The following is a 15,926-nucleotide window of genomic DNA, read 5'->3' as shown; positions in this document are numbered from 1 at the left end:
ATTTTCAGTTCGGGCTGCATTTTTAACCAATTCATGTTTCTGGCATTAGCACTGATTCCTATGAAGTCCGATGTAGAAAACCCGATAGTTCCATGGTCGTTTTGCTCGTTAATGATTTGTGAACTCGTACCCTCTTCTGTTAAGCATAAAGCTGCAGCTTTTTCTCTTTTCGTAATTTCCAAGTGTTTCAGTGTTCATCTGATAAGCTAGTTGCATTCGTAACTAGTTCGATTTGTCATAAGGCATATACATAGTAAGATATGGGAATGAGGCTGGATCGCTCAGAAGTCCAGGAAGTAGGTTTTTTTTCCCATAACTTCCTTTCTTTTTTGCAAAATTTCCCGTTCTTTAATTATAGAACTCTTTAAATGCGTACTGTTCTAGATTTTGAATAAATTCGTCATTAGCGACGATGACTTGCACGTTATCAGTGAAAAAATAGAGGCAGAAATGAAAGCAGGTCTTGCTAGTGTGGACGGGTCTAGCATAGCCATGCTGCCTTCTTATGTGCCAGCGTTGCCGGATGGATCAGGTCAGTAAGAAATTTGCACTAGATTTTGGGCCTTTCCGTCGAAGTTTTTCATTTGGTTCAATTCAATTTTTTCAGAAGAGGGTCAATATGTAGCTATCGATCTTTCGGGCAAAAACTTACGCATTATGTTACTAACTCTCAACGGTAAAGGACGTGAACCAGCTGCAGTCAATAACAACTATATTGTACCTAATCACGTGATGAAAGGAACAGGCGATCAAGTGAGCTCATAATTGAAAGAGATTAGACGGAAAGAGCGATTCTGTATGCTTTTTTAGCTGAGAACTGATCCTCCCCCTTTTAAACTATCAAATTTTGTTAATAGTTTTGAAGTGTTTACAGCTACTGTAGACTTAAACCTAGATTATTTTTTTGAATTTCGATGACATATGTGAAATCAAATCTTAAAGTCGGAAGGATTCTACTAGAGAAACGGTATCTAAGTAAAGGTGTTCGTCATTAAGCTTGAGCAAGTAACTCACAGAAGACAAAAGATTACTATTAATACTGCTCATTATCTCTCTTTACAATTTGCTATATTACATATCTTTTTGCAGCTGTTCACTTTCATTGTCAACTGTCTCCAACGTTTTCTTCAAGAATTCGGATTGGTAGAAGCAAATTTACCTATTGGTAAGTTGATCCATGATTTCTTAGCAACTTTCAGTAGATAATTGTGTGCGTATACATTAATGTCCCGTACTTTTCACTTCTTCCGACCGAACTCGAGATTTTCATCATACCTTTTCTCCTTCAGGTTTTGTATTTTCGTATCCTTGTGAGTTGTTGTCCATAAGATCGGCTCGACTTCTCTGGTGGACGAAAGGATTTGATATCAAGGACTGTCTGAGAAAAGATGTTGTTCAGCTTCTCGAGGAGGCTTTAGAAATGAACATGGTATGCATTGTAACTTCCACTTTTCCTCTTGTCTTCAGTTTAATATTATACATTTTATTTTATTTTATTTTAAGAAGTACAGTAAGGGCAGTACGTACATTTGTGGTTACACTTGTTAGTCTTGTAATAAGAATTTCCGTTTTTCTTTCGTAGAAAGAGGTAACACGTGAATATCCTCTTTTTTAGTCGACTAAGGCCCAAATAAAAGCGGTTATGAATGATACAGTTGGTCAACTTGCAGCTGCTGGCCACAAATATGGTCCTGATTGCACGATTGGTGTGGTTATCGGATACGGGTAAGCGAGAAGGCTTTGATATGACATCCTCAAGCTTTTTATATCTAATGTTTTGTAGTTATCCTCATCCGAAGGTATTTTTCATCAATTGTAGGTGCAATTCGTCGTACCTGGAGAAAACGTCTCGCATAACGAAGTTCGACGCAGCTGCTGTGGGTTACAAGCATCCGAATATGGTTGTTGTTACCGAATGGGAGGAATTTGGATCAAAGGTACGTTTCGCATTTAGAATTATCAGTCTCTTAATTCCTAATTGGGTCAACTATTGTGGTATTTCTTGCTAGATTTCGTCGAAGGTGTTTGTTATATTTTGCGAACATATATGTCTTGTGGAACATATAGTGTTGTCGTTACTGATTCAGTGTTAAGTATCGTCGTTTATAAAATTCTCCGCGAACATGTGTTCTATTGAGTCTGGTAGTTTTCTTTCTTACTAATACTCGTGTGTGATTAATTCTCAATTTTGACATTCTTCACTAAAAGAAACTTTAGCATTCTCAAAACAAATGTTCTTCGAAATCAACTACAATCAGTGACACTCACATTTTTGTGCTAGTGTTACGTTGTTCTAGCTAATTTTTAGTTCCCTGACGTTTTTTTGTGTTGTAAAGGAGTATGGAGAAATAGATGTGTGATTTTGAATGCATCACAGAATTTGCTTCCCTCCCCCAGTTGAAGTTTCTTTTTCTTTGGGTCTTCAGAGAGCAGAAAGTTATTCGTTTTAAGTAAATTAGAAGCAGAAAATGGGATTACCTCTGGAAATTCTCGTTTGCTGCTTGGACGAGAGATCAACTCGTCTTCTGAGCAAATAGCGCTCTTACTATATGATGGACTTCCAACATGCTTATCTGCCTTGCGGTTTCGAAAGGTGTTGCTGCTAATTCCATGCTGATAACTTGTTTTATCGTTTAATCTTTTGTTCTGTGGCTCACTCTATTGTTTTCGGAGTCTGATTACTTCTCAGCTTGTTCTATTTGTGGCACAAGTCGATTTCGCACAGTTAGTATCGTCCTCCATTCTCAGACTGATATCTGTTCGTTTTTTCTGTTTACTACTGCCCTCACCGACGCGGTGTACCTTGTACCAACCAGCAGTGGCTGGCGATTGGCTGGGTCATCGCGATAGATATGAACAAGGAACATTGTAGCTGGACAGGGAAGGGTGCAGATGTGAGAAAATACTCACTGTTATCATTTACTTATCTAATTCGTATCGTACTAAGCTCTTAATAACAAGTATGCACTTTATGTAAAAGAAGTAACTTGGTTTATGTTCTCGTGGTAAAATTGGAACAAGTAAGATGCGGATATGGCGAGCACTTTTTGTTACTAATTATTTGATGAGCAGTTGAGTGGAAAAGTGATGCGCGGGGATCTTGAGACCCAGAGAACGCCCTGAAAGAGCATTTTTGTTAAGCCGGGTTCTGCAAACATAATCTTACGTGCTACCTTTCTTTGACGACATTGTTCTCTGTTGCCATTAATTTATTGAACTTCAAACAATTGATTTCCTTGCGGTAACATAACATGGTTTTGAGAAGAAGTAATGGTTTTCTATGTAATAATGTGATTAAGCGCGAAGAATCTAGCACTTCGTTCCCAGTCTAAGTTATTCTCTAACTCTCACAAGACTAAACTTAATGTCAACGTCCCACTGTCTTCGTTTCTCAGTTCTCATTAGTATAAACTGGATTCCTATGTGTTTTCATTTTGAAATATTTCGGTTTTTCCACGATAGGATGAGATGGCTACCTTTGGCTCGTATATTTCTATTATTTCTAGCATGTTTTTTCCTTCTGATCGATAAGACAATAGTGGAAGGCAAAATGCAGTAGCGTGAGCGTTGCAACATTGAACTCATGCAGATATTGTTTTGAAGAACTGATTTCCAAGGACTTTTACCACATTCCATGCATGCAATACACTCAAGGTTTTTTACAATACGGGACAAAGCAGATGTGGGACTCTTGAAACAAGCTCTGAAAAAAATTAGTATTGTTTTGGGCATAAAATTACTCAGAAACGATAACAGCAGCACACACAATCATCGTATTAGTTGAAGTTCGCGTTTTTGATCAAACATTGCCATTTGTGGCCTTTTGAGATATTCACATGTGGAAATCTACCTACCACACAAAATAAGAAATAAATCACTACTACTCACTAAATGGAATCTTTCTTGAGTTCTTAAATTTCAGTTGTATTTTCTTAAACGAGACTTTGATCATTGTGTCGATGTGGAGGCTTCCTAGTAATTCTGAGTTCGATTGCTTCGTGTGTGGCATTCTTTTTTAATATTGGGATTACTCTTATGGGCAGCTATCGGTACAACATAAACGAATATGAGAGTTTTTGTTTCTTCGAATTGACTGACAGCATAGTAGCACCACTAAGGATCGTGACGGAATCATAACTTTTTGCATGAATTTCATTTATTTACAGGAGTAAAGCAATTAAATGAATAATAAGTGAAGTTGTATTAACGCAATTCTTCAATAGTTCATGCATTGAAATCTAATTTTCAAAAACGACAAAATTTACCATGTAATTGTTCCAACCGTATTTCCTACATTACAATGCCCTTCTGACCTGTATCGCTTTTCTTTAATGAAAAATCTTGTTCAGTGATTCATCTTATTGTTTTTGAAGATCAAACTCCCATGCATGAATTAAAGACATGATATGTATGATAAGATATGATATTACAACTTTACTTATTATTTGTTTATTTACCTTCTTGTTGTAAATAATTAAGTAAATATAAATAATGAAATTCATGCAGTTTTACAGATTCTTTCAAAAGTTCTCGTCTCTAGTGTGCAACTTTTCTGCTCAGAAATAGTCACGTCCAGATAAAAAGTGTTGCATTTGATGATGGGAACGGTTTTGTGACAAAATATCGTTGAGATATTTTTTGTCATCTCGATGAATGTCAGCTGCGTTGCTAATCATTGCAACTGAGTCCTCTGTCATTTTTTACTTTGGAAATCGGACGTTGACGCTTGGGTCATAGAGAAGACGTGATGTTACGTTGATTATCGTCACCGAAGAGTGCATCCACTCTACCTGAGTTTTTGTTTAGAAAACTCAAGAAATGAGCTTCATTTCTCGTGAATGACGTCACCCGCGTTATGCACACTTGTCGTTAACCCCAGAGGTGTAATGTGCGCAGTCACGTTTTGCAGTGTTTTATGTCGTGTCCGCTTTGATGAACTAAGCACACCACGTGCTGTGATGTTTTAAAGCACGTAAGAAAAGTTCGAGACGACATGCTGAAATGCCTGAGCAAATCTTGAGCGAGTCCAGGGGAAGAGGAACGTTGAACCAGCGATGTTTTCGTGTTGTAGGAACAGGACCTTTATTGTAGATAAGAGTTCTTCTCTAATACCTTCGCTCCTCTGTTCCTCCTCGCTGTTTAGATCGATTTTTGGGAGCTCTGTTTTTTGGAGAGATTTAAAGTGTCCCGTGAGAATCCAAAACTCGTGATTGTGTTTCTAATACAGTTTTACATCTCTTCAGCGTCCATTCGGTTCGACAGTGAGTGTAGTGAAGTGGATGCGTGAATAGAAAGGTGTTGCGGGACTAATTATTTCCGTAGAGAAGTGTAGGATGGAAAATGGGCACTCTTTTTCAATTGGGATAAATAGAGAACACTTATTTGTTGTTGGCATTGACAATATCCAAAGGAATTAATTCAAAATTCTGCCCTGTATTAATTTTATTGCTGGACTTTTTCTGGTAAGTATTTTTTTTTGATAACTTCATTTTCTGGATTTTACTGGGAACTCTGAGTAAATACGAAGATAGAAGCTGTCCGGCAAAGAATTTTGCTGCACTTCATACCAATAGTTGGATTCTGCAAAATGGTTATATCTAACCAGCCTGTACGTCCGGCTAAAGCCGGACTTCAGGCTTATTTTGGTGTTCGCTCCGCTCGTTTTCACCGACCAATAAGAAATAGCAGTAGCGACATTTTTTGGGAAATTAGAATTGCTTTTTTTTTATCAAAGCTTTGTCCATTTTTTTTACCCGAATACTTAAGAATAGATGAATAATTTTATGGTTTTTCTTTAAACTCTCAGTTCTATATTTGGAGAGCAATTCTGCTTGATTTCATATCTATGTTTCCCTCAAACTTCCACAATTTCAAAAATTATTCGAAGTATGAGTCTGCTCCGTTCTCAGCTATTAGCAGGAACGGTGTGCTATCATGGAATGACGTGAATATCACTATTCTAGCGATAAAAACAACGTTCTACGTCAGATCGCGTAAACTGTTGGTTATTACGTATTGCATTTAAGCAGTCGTTTGCACGTGTGTTACCTCCTTTTGAAAGAGGATGAAAAAAGTGTTAGGGAGACATGCTGGGAAATAGATGGAACCCGTCTGTCCCCCCTCTAGCTTTCTGGCACCGGCGCACCATTTCAACCCCGTGGGACCCGCCCCACCCCATTTTACAGCTATCTGGCTAAGCCGACGCCATAGTATTTGTCTCCCTCTGAGGAATTTCTTGACTGAGACACACACATACACAGACGCAAACACGTGGTAGAATAAGCTCGTTATTGTACAGCATGATAGTTTGCAATTTTGGGAGTATATATTCACAGAAAAGTTTATTTACTTTCACTAACATATGAGAGAAACTAACTTGCCTTATCAAAGGCAACATACATGTTTTAATAACTTTGGACAATGGTGAAAAGGTAGAGCGCTCGCCTATCAGGTGCACGGCAATAGTTCGGTACCCTACCGGTGCAGAGTTTTACATGATTATGAAGTATTTTCGTGACACACAGACAAAATCACACATACACACATACACACATACACACGGACTAAGCGCGTTATTATATAGCATGATGTTGGTATTAGCGAATACTACACTAAATAATTTTCCTTTGTTTCTTCTTTCTGCTTTTACTGGTGTTTTCGATTTCAGTGGTGTTGTCTGAAGAATCTTTCTTGATCATCATGCTTCAGTTTTTTTTCCTAGCACGAAAGAATTTCTTGGATAAGCAACCAATTCGCTCATAATTGACTTAGTGTCTTAAACCGTTTTATATCTGTGAATCTTCTTTTGATTTAAAAAAAGATGCATCATATCAAAGTGACATGACGAGCATAAGTGAGATAGATAGGGATAGGGAGGAGCCGGACCCTTCTCCGGTGAAGGGGGTCCTGCTGATGGGGTGCATGTCAAGTGTTGAGGATCCCTTCGCCAACCGCACTAAGGTGAATGGGTCCCTTCGCCAACCGTTCAAAAATGAATGTGGTCGGAGCACGGGCTCGCTATCGCATGTATGATGACGAGTTGTAAATGGCATCTCACTATTTTGCTGTTAGATTCCTTCCTTTCCGTATAATACAACAACCATCCTTCCAGGTTTGGAGAAAATTTTTCATCCTTGAGGACTTATCACAGTTGTGGATGTAGAAAGGCCTTTCTTTGTGAACGGATTACTTACTAGAATTGTTAATTGGTATTGTCGAAGTAACTTATTATATCTTGCAGATAATTTCATTTTATTTTGCGCTTAAGATTAGAACTCCTCTTTTATTTGAACCTTCAAACGTTTCATCTTTTCTTTGCCAATCTACCAATGTTGGCTATCACAGCCCAAATTCATTCATGAGCGAGCAAACGATGAATTATGAATGCCCAACCTTCTATAGTTTTTATTGAACACTTCGAATGGGCTTTGATACTCGCTCTTGAAGTTTGAGAGTCACTTCCGTTTCAGTTTTGTTCTTTGACTAAGTATTTATTTTGACAACTTACCAGATACTGTTTTCGGTTGCAGCTTTTCTGAGCTATGATTAAGCTACTATATTAGCTGCTGTACCCATCAGGAACTATCTCCTTTAATCAAATCCTTGGTTCTCATGCTTTATTCTGATAATAGTTCTTTGTTGTTTTGTTATTCGCTGAGTAAGACATTAAAATGTTTACTCTTCATTGCTTTTCTGTTCTGCCGACTTGTCACGCGATCTGCTGCTCTCTCAGCTTCTCGATCATCGCAATCACCGAAGCATGCGGGATCTATCTGTTTGAATAGTTATGAATGTGCGGAGAAGCAGGGATTTACAAAAACCTCCCAGGTTATTAGTCAGAATTTTGAGGTGAATTGCGTGAAAAGCACAGTGAATGCGTTTGCAGCAGTCGTTTTGTTTCTTGTGCATCCACGTGGTGCGTTAAGTTTCCGGGAACTGAGCGTCATCTTCGAAGTATGCAAAGTGAGGAGTTTTTTGCTATCCATATGCCCGTTGCTGTGAGTGTGCTTTGGTCTAGAATGTAGGGTGTGTTTTGCGGGCAGACGGTCGTTATGAACAGCAGGGGTTTACAAATTCCTGAAAATCCCTTGTGTGGCATGATTTGTTCGTGCCGTAGCATCAAAAGATTAAATAAGCTAGTGTACACACGATTTAATAATAAAAGTCTCCAAATGATATGACTTTTTTGAGACGAGATTTTTTTTTTTTTTGATTAGACAGCATGAAACAATGGAAGCGATGTAATTCAGTGGCACTGCTGCTGTGATCGGTTTAGGCCCGGTTTTTTCGCTCACTATATCAGAATTCTAAAGAGAATATTATGATTCCAGCCACATAGGAATTGAGTTGAATGATTTTTCAATGACGAATATTGGATGCTTGAGGTGTCATTTTACGACGAATTATTTTCATTTTAGGGCGAACTGGATTCGATTCTTACACAGTTCGACAAAGAAATTGATGCAGCATCTGTTCATCAAGGAAAACAAATGTTAGTTTAATGTTTTGTGTGTTTTTGAATACTTTTACCCTTTTGCAACTCGGCTGCAACATTGCGTAGATATCTATTGACTTTTTAAATGCAAACTGGTGACATTTATAGATTTCATTATCACGCTCTAGGTGATGTATTATCTTGCAAATTCTGAAGTGGTGGAGATTTTTCCTTGGTGATTTAACACACCACATATCAGCAAAGCAGGAGCGGTTGCAACGAAAGAAAAAAGATTGCGGGTGTGTGCTGTGCAAGCAGGTCAACAGAGTGGTAACCGTTGGGAAGAGGAGAGGAAGACGAACAATGCGTTCTTTTCCTATTCTTTAGGTTTGGGGAAGGAATTAGACCGATCCTTTCCCATTAGGCGCCACAGTAGGTCGAAAACAGCTTATCGTCCAATATACAATACATAGTTGTTGCATAAATCCCCCACTTTGAGATGAGAAGTTTCAAGTCCGCCGCTTTTCGAGCATTGTCAAGTCGGCCAAACACCTTACATTACCAATGTATAGAGAAGCACAATTGCGCTAATATAATGCGCTCGCTGAGTCACAGTCAGACGTGCGACGCAGGAATTTCGGCTTTAGGATTTTGGTGGCTGACCACCAGAACCGTTCGATAAAAAGGGTCATCGATAATTACCAATTGTCAGAGCGCATAGCTGCACTTTTGACTGTAATTCTACGTGCGGCTTAAGAAAAAAGCTACTGCGTATGTGTTAGAATCATCTAGTCTCCGAGTGGTCACAGTTGTAGCTGAAGTCGCACACTTCCTGCGAAATTTATTTCTTCTAATGTGATTCCGCAACACTTTTACCGTTGATTTTGATTTGCTTTGACTTGCAGTTTGTACTTCCCACATATTCCATTTGCTTTGTTTTTCTTTGCATTATTCTGTTTCTTCTGAGAACATTAGTAATTACAGCATTGACAAGTTAACGGGCGCTTTATATCTGGGCGAATTAGTCCGTCGAGTATTGTCGCAGCTGGTCTTGGATAGAGTGCTTTTCGATGGCCAACCGTGCGAAAAGCTGGACGAACCGGATACGTTCCCGACAAAGTACATAAGCGAAATTCTCGCGTAAGTTTACTTATTTGGATCCATTTTTCGATTATATTCCGAAGAAGTTTACATTTGTAGTGAAGAAGAAGGTAGTTACAAGTGCTGCCGTCGAATCTGTGATGAATTGGATGTACCAATGCATGGTTCAAGTGACTATCATATTATTCGTGATGTGTGCTATGCGGTGTCGAATCGTAGCGCAGCAATAGTAGCAGCTGGTCAGTTTTCATTCACTTTATTCATTAATGTTGTTTCTTTTTTTCGATTCCCAGTGTACTTTAGGGTCTCATCCTTTCTTTCACATTTTGATTTTACTTTGAAGGCAGCGTATCGCGATTTTGACGTGGTGTGGAACCCACAGTGAAAGCGCAGAGTTCAGATAGTAGGTTGCGGAACCCAGCGCGGTTTCGTTCATCTTTCCCTAATCGTCGTTAAAAAAGGCGTTTATTTCCTTAAAGGTACGTTGAAACACCTAGCCCCGGACATGTTCCTGTCCTTTCAGCAGCCTGTTCACTGGTTTAAACACTGTAGGAACACTGTTTTTTTTTAAACAACGATTAGGGAAAAACGAGTAGCACCTTGAGCTCCACAATCTAGTACTCTAACTCTACGTTGTCGTTATGGGCTCCGCACCTCGTCAAAATCGTGATACGCTGCCTTTAACTATTACATCCTCAAATTCGAATTTTCTAGCCATAAGTGCTCTTCTTCGTCATTTGGATGTATCTAAAGTGAAGATCGGTGTTGGAGGTGCGCTGATCCAGTTCCACCCAATCTACCATAAATTGCTCCATGACAAACTAGTCGATCTTGCTCCTTTGTCGACTGAGGTATTTTCATTGATTTTTTTTCGTTGGTATACTTTCTTAGGAGAAAGAAGATGAGATATTCCGATATTCCTTGTTTCTAATATTTATTTTGATTCCATATAATAGTTGACAATAGAGTTGATGTACAGCGTTCAGAGGGAAAATATGCAGTCTGGCGAAGCGATAATTGCTTCATTCATCAACCCATCCCCACTCTTTCTATACAGTATCTCACTGACCTAATTAGGATTTATAATGTACACAGACCAGTTTTTGAGGGAAATAATCAGAGCTGAAGGAAAATAAATAGATAACCAGCCATCACACTAATAACTTTCCCTTTTTAACCTTCGCTATACTACAAATGTTGTGCCCTGATCCAATATTCATATTCTATATTCTTTAGTAAAAAAAAGATTTTTTCGATCCTGGTTATAATATTTAAAACACAGCCACGAAGTAAATGCAATAGCAAAATAGAAAAGTGAATTGTCTAAGTTTTTCATTCACTCACTTTTTAATAATCTACACTTGGTTCCTTGCCTTCTGAGTGAAAACAACGTAATGTTTTTCAGTTCTCTTACATCTGCAATATTTTGTTTTAGTTTTTTCTTCTCTGAAATAGCTCAGCTTTGTTCGTTCGAAGACATAGAAGCTAAAGTTCAATGTTCCATCACAAAGAAAATGAACGTAAGAAAATAAAAAAAAGAAAATAAATTAAGAAATTCAATAGATTTTGTTTCTTTACACAAGAAACGAAATCTGTTGAAATTTTTGCTTGTACATATTTAATCATGAGAAAACTCAAAACTTCGAAAGCTTTTCGACGGGTACTGTCGTTCTTGAAAATCTTATTTGGCTGTTTTAAGAGTTTTAGGAGAAGTATTGGTATTTGAACTTGTGCAGACCACGATCTTGTAGCACCTCACCGAACTCGATAAAAAAAATCGACCTTTTTCGAGGGTTTTGGCCCTTTGTTAGGTCACGAAAGAAAAATTACGGACAATGATCACAACCTTTTTTCAAGAACAGTTCACTGTTACGTCCAGTCCACTAACTAATGCAATGTGTACCTCCCTAATGCGACTGGACCAGGGTCAAGCGTGTGATGGGATTTTCCCATCGGGGTCGTAAAGGGAAGGGGGTCGTGAGGGAGTGTGCATTGGCCAGTTGTAAATTGAAGATAGCATAATAACCAGCCCAAAATATTACGAAGTAATTAAATTACAAATACATTACATACATTACAAAATATTGCAACAAATAATATCAAATAATTACATAAATTACAAATATTATGTTTAGTTTCAGGCGTAGAACAGTAAAATGGAAGCATCAACATTTGGTTTTGACAATGCCCAATGTATTGACAATGTAATAATGAGACTACGCAGGTTCGACACCCCACTGAGGCAAATTTTTGCAAAAGAGATGGAAACTTGAAACAACCTCTTAAAAATGAAGAATTTAATTTTACGCAGTTTACAGCAGTTTAAATATGAATTTAACAAAATTTAATGACCAAAGAAGCTGACATTCAGTGCACATTGTTAAGTCTGGCAGATCGCGAATAACTTCGTTATAAGAGAACCAAAAGAAAAAGTTCAGGTAGTTTTTAAGAGAAGAAGATTTGCCCCTAAAAACAGTCACATCGCTGTTTTTTCCCACCTCTTAGTCTTTTTGGAATTTTGATAGGACAGAGACGGGAGAAATGGCATTTTCCCATCTCAGTCCCATCAAAATTTTGCAAAAAACGGTGAGACCCTGGAGAACCTTTGATGCAGCATCTGATAGAGAAAATCCTCGGCTACAAAATACTGGAAGATGACTTGCTTCGCTCTAAGCCGTTTCGAGTTATTGAATTTATTCAAAGCCAGTCTGAATGTCCTTCTAAAGCCGGACTTCAGACTTTTTTTGTGGTGTTCTCTTCGCTCGCCTTCACTGATCAGTTAATGAAAATTAATCAAAATTTAATGGTAATGACATTTTCTGTAAAATGAGAATTGTGTTTCTCTGACAACATTTTCTTCTTTCTTTTCAACTATAAATAAACGCGTCAGTTCTACATTTTGCGAATATTCAAACTTTAGCTTCAAACACTCCTTCGATTCCACTGTAACACTGACGCAATTACTGAAGCATTACTCGAAGTATGGGTTTTCTTCCTCTTTTCCCCAGTAGCTATCAAAGAATGATGTTTAACATAAAATGACGTGAACGACATCATCGATAAATATAACGTTCCTCGTCAGACCATGTAAACTGTTGTCTATTGCTGTCTACTATTTAAGCAGCCGGTATCATTCATGTTTTCACTTTATGAAACGGTTCTAACGTTTACCTCTTGCGACACACACACGAAGTTACTGCGCGATAATACGGCATGGCATAACAATTCCAACCTTCCGCGGGACCCGTCGCACCCTATTTTACAGCTATCTGACTCCGGCGCACCAACTCGACGCCGATGAACCCGTCGCACCCCCCTTTTCGAATTTCTTGACTGACACACACACACACACACATGTATACACATACACACACGTGCACACGCATACACACATACACACACACGTGACAGAATGAGCCCGTTATTACATAGCATGATTACTCACTTTTCGGCGAAAATTGGGATTTTGGCGATTTTTCAATTCTAAAATAATGTGACGGTGTTCCAAAAAAAACACCCATATATCCGGATGGAGGGTCTAAGAAAACCCCTATGTGTAGAATTTCTCGTTTCCGGACCGCGTGGTTCTTTCAAAATTTATATGGGACAAATCCAAAAAAAAAATCGGAAAATTTCAAACTTCTTCCCATAAAAATTCCAAAAAGATTAGGAGGTAAAAAAATACAGCAAAATGGCGTTTTTTTTTTCAGAACAATCCTTCTTCTCTTAAAAACCACTTTAACTTTTTCTTTTGGTCCTCTCATGACGAAGTTATTTGCGATCTCCCAAACCTAACAGTGTGCACTGAATCTGAGCCTTTTTGGTTATTAAATTTTCTTAAATTTGCTTTTAAACTATTATAAACTGCGTAAAATTAAATTCTTCATCTTTTGGAAGTTGTTCCAAATTTCCATCTCTTTTGCATAAATTTGCCTCAGCCGGGAGTCGAACCTGAGAGGACACATTGTCATATTGCAGAGACAAAATGTTGATTTTTTTCGTTTTTTTTTCTTCGTCCCTCTGTGATTCGACCTATGCACCTGACTGTCCTATTTTTTGGTCTTATCATGTCCTTTATCAGAATTTGAATTAAAAGATTTTAGAGTAGAAATAGAATAGAATAAAAATGAAAATATTTCAATACCAGTATTTCGACAGCATTTCAGCAAATTTTCGCCTTCTAGTAAATGGCATTTCTTCGCTTCTGCTAGGTAGGGGGCAGGGGGAGGGGAGGGAGGTGGTCGTATTCGGAAGGGTCGTGTCCCATCACCACGCTTGACCCTGGACTGGACACATTTGTTCGTTTGTTTCAAGCTACTACCTTAATCGTCGCTTTTTTGGGGAATCCTCTCAAGAAGTAGTTCCATTTCCGGTGATTACGGGTCAGCAATTTTCTTTTAGGAAACAAATATAGGATAGTTGCAAGAGGTTTCCACTGTGTCTGCGCGGTAGACGACTGGAAATCACTGCGGACCACCTTATGAGTAGATTGCTACTCCTAGTATTTGAGAGGAATTGTGTGAGAGAAGCACTCTGCACCCAGAGAAGAAAATCTCTTGCATCAGTCTGGTCGACAAATTAGTCCCAGACCTGTCTCGGAGTGAAAGAACATTGACTTCATTCAGCTGCTGACCCATAGGTCAACGAATCGATGGCTACACATTCATGAACGTCTGCGATACCGCATTGAAATCGAACGCACCCTAGAATCCCTAAGGGATTGATCAACACTGACCCTTTTAACATGCGTCCTTCAGAGTTCTTCCCTGTTGCTTCTTCTTACACAGGTCGCAAGTTGTGCATAGATCAAGGATGTTAATAATATTCCGTTGCTCTGATTTGTTTCTATCGAACCAAAATAAATTGCTGTTTGAAACCCGACATCGGAATACGTTTCTTTTTCACCTTAAACCGGTTTTGGTGCCTAAAACTAAGCCGATAGCGGGTTAGCTGATTATCCGTGCAGCTTATAGCCCTCTTCTGCTTATTTCTTCTAGAGGATCGTGGTTAGAAAAGTTGTTAAAGCCAGACTTCTCTCATATGTCAAGTAACATAGGCAAACAAAGTCATTTTGCTTCCCATCTCAGGATGTTTGCATATATTTTGGTAGTCCAGGGTTAAATGGTGTTTCCGTTTCTTTGATCAGAACTTTCAATTCAACCAGTTCCAGAGTCTTCGAAGTGTATGCAAAAATTAGACTTATTTCAGTGGGAACTCGTACCGGCTGACGAAGGAAGTGCTCGAGGAGCGGCCCTTATTGCTGCCGTTGCCGAGAAGATGAAACTGTAGCGGTATGTCGTCGTCCCCAGTGTTTCGTACGCCATAGTGCATTTTGCCAAATAATATCTGCTTAGCATTCATAATTACGTAAATGTTCATATTCACTCGTGTGCTAAGCTCCTTAAGTGGACAGGACGTATTATTGACTCATTTCTCTAGTGTAGCTAGTGCATTTTGAACTTGCACGATCGCCGAGACGTCCTTGCACTCGTACGCTCATAGAATTGATGGCTGTTTGGTGCGTCTCTATTCAATTGTTTTGATGTTATTTGGTTTTTGTAGTTGTTAGAATAACTATCGGATGTCGACGTTGTTTTTATTTCTCATTCTTTCTTTTTATGTATTCTGCTGCTAAGTCAAAGATCTTGACTAGCAAGCGTAGTAGTTTTTTTTTTTTTTTGCAAGTACTAGTGAGAGCCCACTTGATTCCACTCATTTTTATGGATCATTTCTCATAGATGGTACGAGTGTGTACCTTTGCGATGCGTATACGGACAAGATAATCTTTATCTTGCTATTTATTTGTGTTTTCAACCAAGTTCCAGTTCTGATCCATCTCTGCCCCTAGCCATGGGCGCTATTCGTGCATGTGTTGTCCGCTCTGCCTGCCTAAAGCCCCTTTCTAATCTGTCCTGTCAGTTTTAGCCTTCCACACTCATCTCCTTCTCTGTGTTTGTCCCCTATTTCCTCTATGTTGTTATATTATGCTAATTTGTCATTTTAACACCAACAAATGGTAGAAAGCTGACCGCTTGTCATTTGCTCCTTGTTGGGCATTTATTCTTCTTTCTTGATTGAGCTGAACCATAACATTTAAATGATATTCTATAATGAGAAGATAGCATCATTCAAACGCTTCTCAAGAGTTTCATAGTCAGTTGCCATAGCCTCCCTACTTTCATTTTCTTAAAGTTCAACAGTGTCAGTGATTTTCAGTTGTTCAGAACTTTTCATTACATTATACTTGTCAGAATGGTGATTGAGTCAGAGTTTTTCTTTTAATTCGATAAATTTCTGAGTACCATGATATGATGTAGTTATTATTGGCTCTCTTGACCTATGTTCTTTCAACTATTCGTCACGGTATTATTCAACACAAAGGATTAATATT

General features: G+C 38.5%; 1 protein-coding gene across 1 annotated transcript; it reads left to right on the top strand.

The window, feature by feature from the left end:
- Positions 1–260: 260 nt before the first annotated feature.
- Positions 261–14,824, top strand: RB195_002256 (uncharacterized protein; the record flags this gene model as incomplete). Its single annotated transcript, XM_013446864.2, has 12 exons — positions 261–296; positions 385–532; positions 608–753; positions 1,090–1,165; positions 1,290–1,429; positions 1,616–1,725; positions 1,820–1,937; positions 8,418–8,491; positions 9,419–9,574; positions 9,635–9,774; positions 10,250–10,386; positions 14,744–14,824. The coding sequence occupies 12 exons, from the start codon at positions 261–263 to the stop codon at positions 14,822–14,824; spliced, it is 1,362 nt and encodes a 453-aa protein (XP_013302318.2).
- Between the last annotated feature and the right edge of the window lie 1,102 nt (positions 14,825–15,926).

This window comes from Necator americanus, chromosome IV (assembly GCF_031761385.1).
Source record: "Necator americanus strain Aroian chromosome IV, whole genome shotgun sequence".
Taxonomy (NCBI): Eukaryota; Metazoa; Nematoda; class Chromadorea; order Rhabditida; family Ancylostomatidae; genus Necator; species Necator americanus.
The sequence above is the reverse complement of the archived record's forward strand: the minus strand, read 5'-3'. Positions and strand labels throughout refer to the sequence as shown.